Source organism: Gossypium hirsutum, chromosome A10 (genome assembly GCF_007990345.1).
Source record: "Gossypium hirsutum isolate 1008001.06 chromosome A10, Gossypium_hirsutum_v2.1, whole genome shotgun sequence".
NCBI lineage: Eukaryota > Viridiplantae > Streptophyta > Magnoliopsida > Malvales > Malvaceae > Gossypium > Gossypium hirsutum.
This window is the reverse complement of record NC_053433.1, coordinates 117,264,511-117,281,826: the sequence shown is the minus strand read 5'-3', so window position 1 is coordinate 117,281,826 and position 17,316 is coordinate 117,264,511. Positions and strand designations below refer to the sequence as shown.

The window sequence follows — 17,316 nt, the reverse complement described above, 5'->3', positions numbered from 1 at the left end:
TCTTTATTGGGTCATTTGTTGCATGAGACCCCAACTTTGATCAATCGATTTTGACAATGGAATTAATTGGTTCGATTACGATATGTAACATATATAAATTAAATTGATAAAATAATTCGAAAATACAAAACATAAATAAATCAACACCAACCATTCATCTAAAACCCTTTCGTACAAATACAATACATTAATAACAAATATATGTCCGATCAGTTATAGTCTAGAATCAAATCAGTACAAAGCACGAGAGATAAAAAAATCGGCAAAAACCAAACCAAACTGAAAGGAACCGGACATGTATTTATTATAGAACAACAACATACATATAAAAGAAGACTTTTCTTCTTCATCGTCCTTATTATTATTGTCGATAATAAACTTCAGCCTTCCTTGTGGTGTCCATTGTTATGAAAGGCAGTGGAGAAATTGGAAGACATATCAGAGTAAAGTGAGACAACCTTGGATATGTTCCCATTAAGTTCTTGAATTAATGCAACGTTCTTAACCATGTTGTCGGGGTTCTTCGATTGGTGGTTATCGTTAACCTGTTGGATCAACATCCGGTTCCGGTCCAAAACCGACTGGACTTGCTTGAAATTCTTGTCTAGCGTTGCCCATGCTTCGGGGTTACCGTCAAAGTCGTCGGAATCTTGGTTCCGATGATGTTTCAGTTTCTTGTTGGCGTTGTTTCTAGGGTTGTTGGCCATGGTTTTTGCTCTTTCTTTTGGTTTTTTGATGGGGTTTTTTTTTTTAATCACATTTGCATGTAAGAGAAGAAATGGCTATGGTGATGAGGTTTGGGAGGGAAGTTTTGGGGTTATATATATTGTTGGAGGACTGGGGTAGGGTGACACCATGGAAAGTGGTGGAACTTTGAAGAAAGCTCCTTTTCACGCACGACCAAAGCGAGTGTGATTAAAACCTTTCCCTATATGCATAAATAAAATTCAACACAACTTTGAGTCCATTAATCGAATCTTCACTTTTCTTAAAAAATTGATTAGGTTTCAATATTTAGATTAAATTTTTAATTTTAAATCATAAATTTTTTATTTTTAAATTAAGTTGTTATTACCATAAACTTAATAAAATATTTTATACTAAAGTTTATAGTTTATATGTAGGCGACGTATAAGGTAAGATTTTATTATAATAGGTTCCCATGAATCTATTTCAAGTCTACAATTGTGGTTAAAAAACAAAAAAAAGGACCTTGAATTCATTTATACCAAAGTTTATAGTTTATATATACGTGACATTTAAGGTGGGATCTTATTATTAGGATCATGTAAATCCATTTTAAATTTACTTGGTTAAAAAACAAAAAAAAAATCTTGAATCCATACGGTGAAATCACATCAAAATTTCAAAAATTGTGCTGGCAACCATGAACATGTTCAACCAGTTAATGAAAGAGAAAGAAGACGCATCTTCTTTTCTATAATCGCAACTAATTTCTTTCTTTCTTTGTTAAGTGTTGAAACTTATTGAATCCGTTAAAAAAATAAACATATATTTTTCAAATAAAATTTTATGTAATATAATCAATGATGACTTGTGTTTCTTTTTCATTTTTTTAATTTTAAATATAAATTTTAAATAAATCTCGTAGAATCCCATTACAATAAATATTTACATAGATGTTGACCCATGTAGTGCGGATAAAGAGCTCAAATAAGTGGATAGGTGAAAACACGCGCCTTGTCTGAGAGTGGTAATAAAGGTCATAAGAAATATCTTAGGCCTGTACTTTTTATTTAAAAAAGGAAAACGGGAGTAAAGGTGGCAGAAAAATATCTTTGGAATATAAATATCTCCCAATCGAAAAAATGCACTTTTTTATTCCTACTTTCTTTCTTTTTGACTTTCCTCTCCCTTTTCTTTAGATTCCTTTATTTTTTTTCATTGTTTTTAGTTTCGATTATAATTTTGGTACTACTTTTCTTAAGAAAATACAAAAATAAAAATAGTAATGTTGAATTTAAGCATTTTTCCCATTGATAACTGAAATTAATACTTCTATTGGAAATAAACTCGATTAAGCAACGAATAACTAAAAATATTGAAAGAAAATTGAGAAATTAAACACACAAATTTAGTGTGAAAAATCCCCTCAAAAGAGGATAAAAACCGCGAGCAAAAATGATTTTACTATAATGGCAAAAGAATGAAGAGTATAAAAGATGGAGATAAAAACTAAATCTTGAAATTCGAATATAACGAATCCTTAAAACATAAACACAAAATTCTTAAAAAGTGCTATGAGTTCTAATCTTTAATGAGCGTTTATTCTAAGGTTGTATAACCTATTTATAGGCCAAATTTATAGGTAAAATGAATTATGTTAATAGATGCTAAATATCTTATACTAATAAATATTTCTTTTAGACAGAAAATATATTTTGTTTAAATTGACTTGCAAATAATCTCTTATTTTATTTAATAGGAATTTGAAAAAAATTAACCTTCAATGACATTTTCTAATTTCATCCTTTTAAATTTGGCCTTTTAACCTAAAAAAATTGAATTTAACTATCATGTTTAAAAAAAATTGATTATTGTTTTTCAATGAAAATATTGACTAAAACGTTAAATTTTTACACATGATAGTCCACATGACGATCTACATGTACTTACTAGAATATTTAAAAAAATTGTTGAAATTGTTTTTTTTTTTTTGAATATTTTTACAAAAAAATTTAAATAATTTGTTGACATGTCTTATAAGACAAATAATGTTATATCAGCATTAAGTATATGTATACTGTCAGCATTTTCATTTAAAAATAATGATTAAATTGATAAATTATAAATTTTGTACGCTAAAATTAATATTATGCTAAATTGAAATTACATGACACTTTTCCACTCAATTGAAAAAGAGAAAATCCAGTAAAAAGGGCAGTGCTCTTGATGTGAACACTTAGCAATAGTTGCTTGTCTATGTGCTTGTTCTTTGTGTAGGAAAGCACATTGATGGGATCCCCCTTCAACATTATTTGTAAACCAACTCATTTCTAGCTTTCCAAATAAACCAATGAAGGACCACAATAAGAGATCTTGTGGTAAAAGAACCAAAATTCAGAAAGAAAGAAAAAAAAAAGTGTCGATCCCTTCCATTGAAAATTCCGAAAGCAATTTCTCATTGCGATATAATTGAGACTAGAAGTTGCCCACACCTCTTTTTTTTGTAAATGGATAGAAGAAAAGAACATGCTCAATGGGTTCATCTTCTTTTGCATCCCTTTGGACACTTCTTGCCTTTATGTCTTGTTGATTTTGATTCAGTATTCATATTGCACAAATCAGTTGAAATTTAATAATTTAAATTCATCAAAGCTGACACTTTTCAAGTCTAGAAAATCAGTCAATTTACAATATATTTTTAGATGGGATTTGGGTATGTATAAGTTGTTTATCTGCTCATCGATGGAAGTTGTCTCTTTGATTCATAATACATGCTGAAACGTGTTATTTTGAGTTTGAGATGTCAGGTTATGATCGTTTTAGTAATGACAATGCAAGTAGAATTGCTACGTTAAAATTGTTATTATGTCAATTTTAGAACTAGCTACTACGTTATCTTTCTGTCACAAAATTTAGTGGCAGTTAATGGAATTGAAAGAAAAAAAAGACAAATGCGATTAGTTGGGTGATATTTTGTACATTTTTATAATCTAGCAGCCAAAAAAGAAACTTAAGCATTTGTTTTTCTTTTTCGATCTAAATTATATTATTTGAATTCGGGTGTGAGTGTTGATAAAAATATGTGTTTGATATGTTAAAATTATTTGTGTATTTGGAGAGTCAGGTTCTCATGCCTTTACCCAAATATGTATAGACATAAGTATTGACAGATAAATACTACAAAAAAAAAAACCTCAGAACAACATAGTTTATAAAATCAACAACAATCTCTACATCAAATAGGAAAAGGATTCTATGAAACAGTGAAACCACATTATCTATATCTCTTTTTTCAATAATTTAATGTCACATTAGGATTTTCATCATGAGCAAAATTAAATCCTGAAATTCAGGATGAAATTGCTGATGTGGCATTAAACTATTGGAAAACGATAATATTCATGTTTCATACAATCTCAATGGAGATCCACTTCCGAGTTGATTCTGATAGTGTTCTTCGAGTGTTTTCTTCGATCTTCTCTGATTGCTCCCTTATGTATTCTTCTAATGGGTATTTATAGACTTTAAAATGCTCAGAAAGCCTAAAAATTGGGTTTTTCAGTGTATTTGGGAAGCATGCTGTGAAATCGACACGGGCTAGCATATGGGCGTGTGTCCAGCCCGTGTGGAGATTCCTGAACGCGTGGCTCCTGAAAACAGTTCTATTTGTTCGATTTTGGCTCGTTTTTTGCTCATTTCGCTCCCAAATGCTCTCTTAAGTATAGAAAGGCGAATTTAAAAAATTAAGAGCATCAAATTCTTTAATTTACATAATTAATCATCCAAAAACTCATTAAGAATGTGATTAAAATATATTATTTTTATAGCTCATCAATTATTCTTTTTATAAGGTTACTCATAAAAGTAAGTATAATTGATCTAAGTACTACTAAATTTTACTTGTGGTTCAAAGGTTGAAGCACGACCTATTGCCTAATGGTGCCACTAAATGGCAGCTTATTCAAATATAAATTAACAAAACTGTATAAAGATAACGCCAATCCATTAATTTTACCAAAAGCTATATCAAGTACAGCAATAGCAAGCTGCCTTCGCTGAAGTTTGTAAATTAAAAGGGTGGCATATAGAAAGGATGCAAATTCGATAGGCAACTACTTATTTTTCATCTTTTTATATTTGACTTATCTTTGTTTTAGATTTTATATATACTTAGGGTGGGTTTGGATGGGCGGTGCATTTACCTGTGATTAGTGTAAAAATAACGGTGACGGTGAGATTAGATACTGTAGCGATACTGTAGCGTGAGACAAAAAGTAAGCTAAATACACTGCACCGCACTTCACTTAATCGCCTATCCAAACCTACCCTTAATGTTTGTTTTTGTGTTATTTGCTAGACCTGAAACTGAGTCAATTAAGGATATTGTTGAATATGTTATAAAAAAGTTTGAAAGTGTCCCCGAAGAATTGGTTGGAAAAGATGATCAGAAAAAGACGATTCTAAGATTGATTGATCAAGAAGGCAGTCGTATAATAGGAGTATGGGGAATGGGTGGGATAGGCAAAACTACCCTTGCTGATGTTGTATATAAGGAAGCCTCTCCAAAGTTTGAAGATCACTACTACTTCAAAATGTTTGTGAGAAATTACAAAAACAAAGAATGAAATCGGTTAAAGATGTTACCTAAATTCATATTTTTTTTAAAAATACAAGTAGTAAAATAGGGGAACCTACAAGAGCACAGGCTGTACAAAAGAAATCCGAATAAAAGTTTCTTTCTTCTGTTTGATGTTGATTTGAATAAGGTATTTTCAACCTTACTACACTATTTCCTTTAGATGTTTATTAGAATAAGATGTTTTAAAACTATAAATAGACGCAGTCTATACTCCTCTTGTATCATTTGAATTCGACATAGTGAATTATCTTCTCCTCTATCCGTGGTTTTTCCCCGTAAGGCTTTCTACATAAAATCGGTGAGTTCTTTATTTTTCTTCTATTTTCTTTGTGATACATAGCCATTATCAATGTTCTGTTTCTCACAAATAGTTTGGAAGCTATTAAAACCATTCAAGATTCAGAATCAATGTTTTCTAGGTCGACGCTCCTCAGGCGAATTGGATAATCGATTACATCCTTAGGGAAGAAAACTTAGAAGTCGATAGATTGGCTAAAATAGCTTATAAAGAAAGAGGAAGGGTTGCAATTATTTACAAACAATCCTTTGTTTTAGTTTAATTGATTGTATTTTTTTTGCAAAAAAAAAATCTAAAAGTTTAGTTTAAAAATAAAAGGCCACTATTTACCTTTGAATATAAAGCGTTTCAATAATAGAATTGATGGTCGAATCAATTAAATCACTGATACTCATTTAAAATAGTTGTACCATCAATCAAATAATAATTAAAATTTTATAAAAAATTTGAAAAGTATTAAAAGAATTATAAACCAGTTTAATCATTGGTATTTTTTTCGATTTTCGAATTTTGTTCAAATCAGCCCATTGTAATTAAGTTGCTGGTCAGGTCTCCATGAAACTAATGTAAACCGTACAAAACTAAACACCTTTGCTGGCCTGGCCGTCTCTAATCAAACTCATAAATTCCTTTCAAACCCTAAAAGCTTTCCATGAATGAAAAGTTTGCAAATGTCTCAAATTGGTCTAATATTGAAGGTGATGTTTTGAGATATATTGTAGACATGATTAACTCTGTTTGGGATCATATTCGTGTGACCATAACAAACATTATTTCTATATATTCGATGTACTCAGATTTGTCGAAGATACGAGGAAGGAGATGTTAGGAAAGTCCTTTTGGTTGGTTGGTAACAAGTCGCCTCAATTCAGCTTATGATTCTATCCCTTAACAAATACTCCCCTCGTCTGAATAAACTGATCATCATGATGTTTACCGTCTTAAGTGTGACTTGAATTTAAATCGCACTTATCATTTCAAATTTTTCATTACTCTTGTAATTCACTAAAAAAAAAGGAAAATTTTCCCTCGTCGAAGGATCCTTGACCTCAAGGATCAAAGATTGGATAGTGTTGAAAGTGAAACTTTGAATAAAATTGACATCAATCCTAAACATAAATTATAAAATAGACATGAAAAATATTAAAAATAAGTAAATTATTTATAAATCTTATTTTATATGCCTAATTACTTAAGCTTGATTTATGATTTAATCATTAAATTATATTTATTTTGATATTTTATTTTTGGTATCATTTTATATTTAAATTATTTTTTTCTCAATTTATCCTAAAAATCTAATTTTTATTGAATGCCAATAATTTCAGAAATATTTCAAATACTGTAGCCTCACTGCTTGACCTATCGTTCGTCCGCCAGGTTTGTTTCATTAGGACGCCCTCTCGGGTTTTCATCCTAATCTTTTTTTTTATTAAGATGCCCTTTTCGGGTTTTTATCTTAAGCATAATATTTCTTCACAGCATCTGAGTTCACTGGATTCGACAACTCTTTCCCATCCATCTCGGTAAGGATCAAAGCTCCTCCTGAGAATGCCTTCTTTACGACGTACGGTCCTTCCCAGTTTGGTGCCCATTTCCCTCGCAGATCTTTTTGTATCGGGAGAATTTTTCTCAGCACGAGTTCTCCTTCATGGAATTCTCTTGGTCGTACCTTCTTGTCATGGGCTGCTATCATTCTTTTTTGGTACATCTGCCCGTGACAAATTGCCCTGAGACGCTTTTCTTCATTGAGGTTCAGCTGATCATATCGAGCTTGTACCCATTCTACTTCTTCTAACTTTGATTCCATTAAGACTCGTAGAGAAAGGATCTCAACCTCGATAGGTAGCACAGCTTCCATTCCATAAACCAGAGAGAAGGGAGTTGCTCCTGTAGATGTTCGTACCGATGTGCGATATGCAAACAAAGCAAATGGAAGCTTCTCGTGCCAATCTTTAAATGTCTCAGTCATTTTCCCAATGATCCTTTTAATATTTTTATTGGCTGCTTCAACAGCCCCGTTCATCTTTGGGCGATAGGGCGAGGAGTTATGATGCTTTATTTGGAATTGCTCGCATACTTCTTTCATCATCTTGTTATTCAGATTCATGGCGTTATTTGAAATGATTTTTTCACGCAAACCATATCGACAAATGATTTCCTTCTTAAAAAACCTGCAAACTGCAGTCTTGGTCACATTGGAAAACGAAGCGGCTTCTATCCATTTTGTGAAGTAATCAATGACCACAAAAATGAATCGATGTCCATTAGAAGCTTTCGGGAAAATAGGCCCTATGACATCCATGCCCCACATAGAAAAAGGCCACAGAGAAGTTATGACGTGAAGGGGCGAAGGGGCTAGATGAATTTTATCGCCGTAGATTTGACATTTGTGGCATTTTCTGGCAAAACTAATACAGTCGCTTTCCATCGTCAACCAGTAATAACCGAGTCTCATAATCTTTCTGGCCATACTGAAACCATTGGCATGTGTCCTACAGATTCCTTCATGGACATCTTCAAGTATCTTTCTGGCTTCAACGTCATCCACGCATCTCAAAAGTACTTGATCCTTTCCTCTTTTATACAGGATATCCCCATCAAGAACAAATCTCGCTGCCATTCTTCTGATTGTTCTTTTGTCGTTCTCATTCGCTTGTTCGGGATAGCTTTGATTCTTGATATATTCTAAGATATCGTGGAACCATGGCCGTCCGTCTGCCTCTTTCTCAATGCTACAACAGTGTGCAAGGACCTCGTATATGCTCATTTTGAGGGGCATTATTTCTGCTTCTTTACTTGCTTTGAACATTGAAGCCAAAGTGGCTAGGGCATCAGCCAATTGGTTCTCTTCTCGTGGGAAGTAATGAAAAGTTATTTCTTTAAATTCCTTGATCAATCCAGCCACTAAATCGCTGTACTTAATCAATTTTGAGTCCCTCACTTCCCACTCTCCACGGATTTGGTAGATCACTAGGGCTGAGTCCCCGTACACCTCTAAGATCTCAATGTTTCGTTCGATAGCTGCACAAAGCCCCATGATACAGGATTCATATTCTGCGATATTATTGGTACAGAAGAAGTTCAGCCTTGCGGTGAATGGATAATGATTCCCGTCTGGTGATACCAGGATTGCTCCAATTCCATGCCCTAAAGCATTTGACGCACCATCAAAGCACATCTTCCATGACTTCTCTTTTGATGACTCGGATTCTATTTCTGTGATGCACATTAAGTCTTCGTCTGGGAAATCGAATCTTAAAGACTCATATTCCTCTGTCGTTCGAGTTGCTAAGAAGTCAGCTATTGCGCTCCCTTTTATCGACTTTTGACTTACATAGGCAATGTCATATTCCGAAAGGAGGATCTGCCATCGTGCCATTCTTCCTGATAGTGCCAGCGATTCCATCATGTATTTTATTGGGTCCAGCTTTGAAATTAGCCATGTCGTGTGATACAATATATATTATCTGAGTCTCCGAGCTACCCAAACCAGAGCGCAACAATATTTCTCAATGGACGAATATTTTGCCTCATATTCAATAAACTTTTTGCTGAGGTAGTAGATCGCTTTTTCTTTCTTTCCTGACTAGTCGTGTTACCCCAGTATGCAACCCATTGAACTTTCGAACACAGTCAAATACAATATCAATGGTCTTCCAGGAGTTGGCGGTACTAGCACTGGAGGACTAGACAAATATTGTTTTATCTTATCAAAGGCCACCTGGCATTCCTCGTTCCATTCTCCCGGGTTATGTTTTCGAAGAAGTCGAAAGATTGGGTCGCATTGGTTGGTAATTTGAGCGATAAATCGGGCGATGTAGTTTAATCTCCCTAAAAATCCTCTAACTTCCTTTTGCGTGGGCGGAGGTGGTAATTCTTGGATGGCTTTTATTTTATCTGGATCAACTTCGATACCTCTTTTACTGACAATGAAGCCTAGCAACTTTCTCGAGGTAGCCCTAAATGTACATTTGGCTGGATTAAGCTTTAGCTGAAACTTTCTCAGCCTTTCGAACAACTTCTTGAGGTGCACTACATGCTCTTCTTCCCCTCGGGATTTAGCAATCATGTCGTCGACGTAGACCTCTATTTCTTTATGCATCATGTCATGGAATAACGTTACCATTACCCTCTGATATGTTGCCCCAGCATTCTTTAACCCGAATGGCATCACCTTGTAGCAGAACGTTCCCCACATTGTTATGAAGGTAGTTTTCTCCATATCCTCAGGGGTCATCTTGATCTGATTATACCTCGAGAATCCATCCATGAAAGAAAACAATGAATGTTTTGCTGTGTTGTCCACCAACGTGTCAATATGTGGCAAGGGAAAATTATCTTTTGGGCTTGCTCGATTCAGGTCACGGTAATCCACGCACATTCGTACTTTGCCATCTTTCTTTGGTACTGGGACTATGTTAGCCACCCATTCTGGATATTTGGAGGCTTGTAGGAAGCCAGCGTCAAATTGCTTCTTGACTTCCTCTTTTATTTTCAACAGTATTTCGGGTCTCATCCGTCTTAATTTTTACTGGATGGACTTGCATTCTGGCTTTAATGGGAGCTTATGGACCACTAAATCTTCATCTAGCCCTAGCATGTCCTGGTATGACCATGCGAAAACATCTTTGTATTCGCGGAGTAAAGTGATCAAACTATGCCTGGTATTCTCTGAAATAGAAGTCCCAATCTTCACTTCTTGTTTCCTCTCTTCAATGCCCAAATTTATTGTTTCCACAGATTCTTCATGAGGCAAAATCTGTTTATCCTCTTGTTCCACCATTCTTAACAATTCAGGAGACGAGACATAATCTTCAGCATTTTCTTTGGCTTCAAATTCTCCTAAGCAAACAGCCTTCTCAAAATCAATTTCAAGATTCGTAACGGGCTTATTCATATCGTCAATATCTGAGCACCTGAAAGTTGAATGGAAAAGGAAGCTATAGAGGGACATCCAAGTATTGGAAACAACAAACAAAATGTTATGTCATGGCAATGAAACAAATGTAAGGATAGGTTATGAAATGAGAAAATGATTATGAAATTAGTGATAATGCGAAAAATCGTGACAAAATGCATTTTCATTGATATTCATTTAAATGATAAAGAGCGAATGTAAGCTCTTACAAAAGAATTCTATTATATCTAAGGACACAATAGAAAGTTAATGTTTAGCATTACTCTGAAGACTTATAAACTACAAGAAGCTCCTCAGCAGTCCAATTGTTCAACATGAAACCAGGAGGGCAAAGGCGTATCCTCGAGACATCTTTACTTGCACCAGCCCCTTTGTCAATGACATTTATAGTGACATTCTGAAAACCCCTTTCAATTAACCCCAGCATGTTTCGTGGATCATCTTGTCCAGGGTACATCATTCCCGTAGATGTAAATGTTTTTGACAAAGGAGGGTACTCTATTGGTTCCCATTCTGGTTCTCGGCCCAAAGTTTTTGCAATTCTTCTCTCTTGATCCTTCTTCCACTGTCTTCTTCTTTGACGCATGTCAGGCTGGAACCCCAAACCGTATCGGACCTTGTGGTGCACTAGTTTTAAAGCCCTAACTATTCATTGCAGATGTCCCCCTAAACCTCTTCCCGCACGAGCTCCCCTTCCTACGGTCAACTTGACACCCATTCTGGTATTTCTCGACAGTTTTGGCATCGGAATTCTGTTTTCCTCAGCGACGAAAGTGGTATTGACAAATTCAAGGGATCGAAAGGAACATTCCAATGCGTCTTTGTTCACTTCCAAATACGGTGTATCGTCAGAGACAGATACGACAATGTCTTCTTCTCCCTCGACAGTGACCAAACAACCGTCCATGATAAATTTCACCTTTTGATGGAGGGATGATGGGACTGCTCCAGCAGAATGGATCCAAGGTCTTCCCAAAAGGCAGTTATAAGAGGGTGTAATGTCCATGACTTGGAACTCGACATCATAAATGTAAGGGTCCACTTCCAAAGGGATTTTGATCTTTCCCATGACTTCGCGCCTCGTTCCGTCGAATGCCCTTACCGTGGAATGACAGGGCCTTAAGTGGGACAAATCTATCGGTATTCTGAAAAGCGTGGCCAATGGCATAACATTTAACGCTGACCCATTATCGATGAGTACGTTCGGTATTATGTAGCCCTTGCAGCGAGTCGTGATATGCAGCGCTTTCACCGAGCCTCTACCATTTGGCGGTATCTCATCATCACTAAAAGAGATGAAATTGTCCGCATTCAGATTGTTTACCCACCTATCAAGCTTTTCGACAGATATGTTGTTGGCCACATAAGCTTGATTTAACACCTTCAATAAAGCATTCCGGTGTGGCTCTGAATTTAACAGTAGAGATAGAACTGAGATTCGCGCTGGCTGCTTACTCAATTGTTCCACCACACTATACTCGCTGTGCTTGATAAATTTCAAGAATTCCTGAGCTTCTTCCTCATTCACAGGCTTTTTGGTTCCTTGCACGGGTGGAATTTCCTGCTCGACTTCGACTTCGTGCATCACTGCTTTCCCTTTTTGCCTTCAATCACTATTCTTTTTTACTGGTTCGACTTCTTTCGAATAACAACGTCCACTTCGAGTAAAATGACCTACCTCCCCAACATCTTTAGTTATTGCTTTGGACTTTTCAACTTCTGGTGTAACGATATTAACATCATATCTCCACGGTACTGTTTTGTTGTCCTTATACGGGAAATGAGACGGTACTTCAATTACCATCTGTGGTTTCACCGGCTCCTTCTTCGCGTCATAATAAATTATTAACGGTCGGTCGGCGCTATACGGGAAACCTGATGATTGATTGTCAAAGGCACATATTTCTCCACTATCGGCCTCTTTGGCTTTACAAAGAATCCCAATCTCCTTGTTATCCATCATATTTTGCAGTAAATTTCTGAATTCCTCGCAGGACTGAATGTCGTGCCCTTCAATGCCATGGAACTCACAAAAACTGTGACCTTTTGCATCTTTTCCCTCAAATATTCCGTTAAAACGACGGAGCAACCCTTTTTCAACTAGTACCTCCCAGATTCTCTGCAGAGGTGTTTTTATTTCAGTAACCCATCTTCTACTTTGTCGTTTATCCTCCTCTCCTACTGCGCTCACATTCTATTCGGTGTGGTTTGGGAATGGATTCCCGGTCGTACCGCCGGTACCATCAAATCGCAAAATGCCTGCATCAATGAGCCCTTGAACTCTCTTCTTGAAAGCAAGACAGTTCTCAGTAGAATGCCCCTGGTTCCCGGCATGGTATGCACAACTAGTGTTTGGATCGTACCATTTCGGTATGGAGGTTTAAGGGGTGCCATGTAATGGGGAGAAATTAGTTGTTTCTCCAAAAGTTTTGGGTACAATTCCCCATACGACACAGCGATGGGAGTAAACTACAGTCTCTCGAGATTAGGCCTTGCTGGTCTTGGTTCGTTTCTGGGTTGGCTTTAGGCGGGTACTGTGTTTTGTGGGAAAGTGGTGACGGGTCTTTGGTTGTTCGTGGCGTATACGGGGTAGGACGGATGTGGTGCTTGGTAGTAAGGGGTTTGAGGAGGATAATAGAAATTTGGAGGTGGATAATTTCGAGGTTGGAGTTGATTAGGATACGAATTGGGAATGTAACGACTCCTAGTTCCCACCATGTGGGCTTCTGGCTCTTTCTTCCTTACGGGTGCTGCTTTTCTTGAGCCTTCTGATCCTTCCATTCTACCGCTCTTGACGGCATTCTCTATGAGTTCACCGGATATTACAATATTCGCGAAATCCTTCGTGGCACTTCCCACTAATTTGTCATAAAACGGTGCCTTTAAAGTATTGATAAAGAGAACGATTATCTCCGTTTTTGTTAGTGGGGGTTCCACTTGAGTTGAGACGTCTCTCCATCTCTGCGCATACTGTCTAAAAGTCTCTGATGGCTTTTTCTCCATCATTTGCAAGGTCATACGGTCTGGCACCATATCGATACATGCTTGTACTGCTCGCAAAATGCTGACGCCAAGTCCTTCCAGGATCGAATCTTTTCTCTACTAAGTTGATTGTACCACCGAAGAGCTGACCCTGTTAGACTATCTTGAAAGCAATGTATGAGTAGTTTATCCTCGTTCACATAACCGGTCATTTTTCGACAGAACATAATGAGATGTGCTTTTGGGCACCTTGTCCCATCATACTTCTCAAAATCAGGCACTTTGAACTTCGGAGGCAAAATTAGATCAGGTACCAAACTGAGTTCCTTGGCACCTAGTGCGGAGAAGACTTCAGTGCCTTCTATTGCTTTGAGTCTTTCCTCTAGACTCCTATATTTTGCGTCATGGTTATCCAATTTCAACTTGGCTACCTCTGCTGGGTCATCCAGATCTGGAACTAGTGGATCAGCAGGACTAGCCCTTGGGTTCGACGCAAATATTCCTTGCCCCAAATTAGTGGGTGGAGCAGGTGGCATAGGTCGATGTTCCAAGCCTGTGGGTTCCCCTTGAGTATACCCTCTTTGTGTTGTATATGCGGGCGGTGGAGTGAATCCCGGGGGATAGAGTGGATCCTGATCGTGGTGAATTCTTGACTGAGGTTCCATAACATTGGGGTTCTGCATTTTTCCTTTGACCAAAGTTGTCATCATCTCCATTATTTTAGCCATCTGATCTCTTTGCTCGAGTGATTCCTCTCGAGATCTCACCATTAGGTCTCTCGTCTCTTGTTGCGATTTGGCCAGTTGCTCTTGTAATTCCTTTTGAGCCCTTTCCATCCTTTCAATTCTCTCATTGAATTCAGCTTCCATTACTCTAGCTTGTCGGCGCGTTTTATAGGAATGGCGTGGTTCCAGATTTGAAGTCTTGCAACTGCGGATTATACGGTTCTTTAGTTTCGGTGGATGATTATGGTGATATGTACACGCGATGAATGGATGAATGAGTATATGAATGGATGAATGAGTATATGAATGGATGAATGAGTATATGAATGGATGAATGTCCAAAGAATAAATGATGCATAAATGTTAGTTATGAGTAAACATGCAAGAATTTGGTGTTGATTTCAAGATGGCCCCATATTTAGGCATTTCATTTATCAACATAGTCTATTACAAAAAGTTTCCATTTTTCCAACAGTTACACAAATTTTCTAGCCACATTGCCTTGTTTCTTCACTTGCTCTAAAAATTCTGATATGCTTGATCTTTGGCTCGGAGGGAATTGGCAACTGAGAACTTCGGCTTCATCTGATAATTGAACAACTTGCATAGCCGCTTTGCGAATTTCATTGATCAAGAAGTCGAGTTGCATTTTTTTTTCTTTGAGAGTTCCTTCATACGCATGAATGTCCCTATCGTACTGATCATTCTTTTCTTTTAGAGCCTTCAGGAGGTTATCTAATTGTTGTTGACGAGATTGCAGCATATTTTCTAGATCTCGTGCTTTCCTTTTTAATTCTTGATGTTCAGACTGACTATTCGCAAATTCTGCAGTCACCATTTTATACTCGGCGTTCTTCCTTCTTAACTCTATCACAGCGCGTGCAGCCTTTTCCTCCTCTTCCTTTGCTTTTCCCTTCCAAAATTCCATTTCTCCCTTGATATTGCTAATTTCTTCCTTCCACTCTGTTGTCGACTTGCCCAACCCACTATTCTTTATAGTGTTTCTTAATTTCTTGTTTTCCAAATGAAGGTCCCTTAAGTCGTTTCTCACGATCTCGGCTTCTCTTTGTACTTTTTCAGTTCTGGACCTTTCAACCTGAACTTCAATATTCAGCTGATAGTTTTCTTCTTGAAGGGTACTAAGGTCCCTAAACATCTTAGCTTTTTCTCGTTCGAATTCTTGTCTAGCCATTTCCAGCTCGGACGGTATTTCCTCCGAGAAAGGATTCTGGATAGTGTAGTTTGTTGACGAGATTTGCTGACTATTTACCCGTTGCTTCCTCTATATGTTGTAATCTTGGGTAAGGGTATCAGCATACAAGGCTAATTCCATGAGATGAATTTCCTTCCAAGACTTTGCAGTGTCTCGGACTCTCTTCATATATCCTTCACCTGCGAAAGCGAACTCGAACTGTGCTAATCCTCCAGTTGCGGGTAGGAATTGTCGCGAAGAAAATTGCCTTTAGACTAATAGTGGAGCATATCCAACTCCTCCCCATAACCCGAGTAAAGGTACCCAATCTTGGCTTCCACATTTGTATAGCAGAACTAAAGGACGGATCCAGGGTGCTCTCCATGTTATATCCTCGGCGCGAAGATTCTGAAAGACTGATACCCAATGTTGCTCGGTGACTTCCTTCGGCCATTCTTTCTTGAGGTAAGCTTCTAGCGGGGAAAATGTTTTTGAAAACATATGGAACGGAGTGCGCTCTACTTTCCAAAAATGACTCAAAATCCAAACATTGAGCAACTGAGCACATCCACTAAATCGTCCCTTTCCAACCCTTCGACAAGTACTCAGGGACCTGAAGGTCTCGGCTAGGATAGTCGGGACAGGGTTGACTCCTTGTTTTAACCTTTCGAAGAAATCAACTACTGCAACTTCGAGATGTCCGAGAACTTTTGGGAAAATGACCAAACCATAAATGGCCAAAGCGAATAGATTTACCCTTTTCAGCATGTCGGGATGGTTCAGAACCAAATCTCGAAGGGAGGACCACGGAATGCAAATGGTTTCATTCTTCTTCTTTATTTGTTTTTCAACCCATGCATCAGTCATGTCCGTCAGTCTTACTAACTTTTTCTTGAAGGTCATCGGCTTAGGCTCCTTCACATATATTTTGTCAAATTGTACATTGTCGATGCGGAGTAAAGCATCATACTCTTCTATGGTTGGAGTCATGTCTTCTTGATTGAAGGTGAAACACTGATAAGCTGGGTCTCAAAATCGAACCATGGCTTGAATCAACTGTTCGTCTACACGGATGGTGATCAAGTGAGCTATATCTCCGTACCTCTTAGTGAAAATGCCCCTAATGTCTGAATCCCACTGATTCCAAATTCGAACCAAATCCTCAAGGTTATTTTGGCGAACATTTACAGTTATATGTTCGGGCAAATTGGCAACACACCCCTCCACTAGACTATCCCCCTTTTCTCTTTGAGTTTTTAGAGACCAGTCCCGACCACGGTATTCTTCTCGGTTATTTGTGTAATTGACTCCTCCATCAGAAACCCGTTTTTTGGCAACCAACCTTTAATCAACACCTTCCTAATATGATGCCTATGATGCATGATGAAAATAAAAATAAAAACAAACTTGGTTAGTAAACACAACAAATATAATTTAAGAAACAAATTAAACTACCCAATCCAAATCTTTTGTATAAACAGTGTAAATGAAAGGCAAAAGGCATTTTCCCCGTGTACTTATTTTGGTGACTATAAGCGGACAGAGGTTCGGCATGGCTCTAATTGGATAGCTCCTATGGTTCATTATATGCAGTCTCGGTTCCAGATAGGTACTCTAATTGCTCGTACTAGCATCTGTTAAGATTAGTACAAAGCCTCGGTCATAACCCATCACAGGCTCACGAGTTCAATTCAAGGGATTACATTTACTTATGCCTATGCGGAGGGACAAATTAACTCACGAAAGCATAAGTCATATGTAACCCGAAAGTATTCACTAGCCTGTGCGGAGGGACGAGTTAACTCACGAAGGCGTAGCGTTTACTTTCACTTAAACGGACGGAGCCCGGGTAGAGAGCTCATGTTATGCGAA

The 17,316-nt window shown here is 37.3% G+C and overlaps 1 protein-coding gene across 1 annotated transcript; it reads right to left on the bottom strand.

Moving 5' to 3' along the window:
* Positions 1-137: 137 nt before the first annotated feature.
* On the bottom strand, positions 138-789 carry LOC107943760 (protein EARLY FLOWERING 4). Its single transcript, XM_016877553.2, has one exon. The coding sequence runs from the start codon at positions 705-707 to the stop codon at positions 381-383; it is 327 nt and encodes a 108-aa protein (XP_016733042.1). The 5' UTR covers positions 708-789; the 3' UTR covers positions 138-380.
* Between the last annotated feature and the right edge of the window lie 16,527 nt (positions 790-17,316).

Coding starts and splice junctions, on each gene's coding strand:
- LOC107943760 (XM_016877553.2), bottom strand. CDS start 707: ATGGCCAACAACCCTAGAAACAACGCCAACAAGAAACTGAAACATCAT.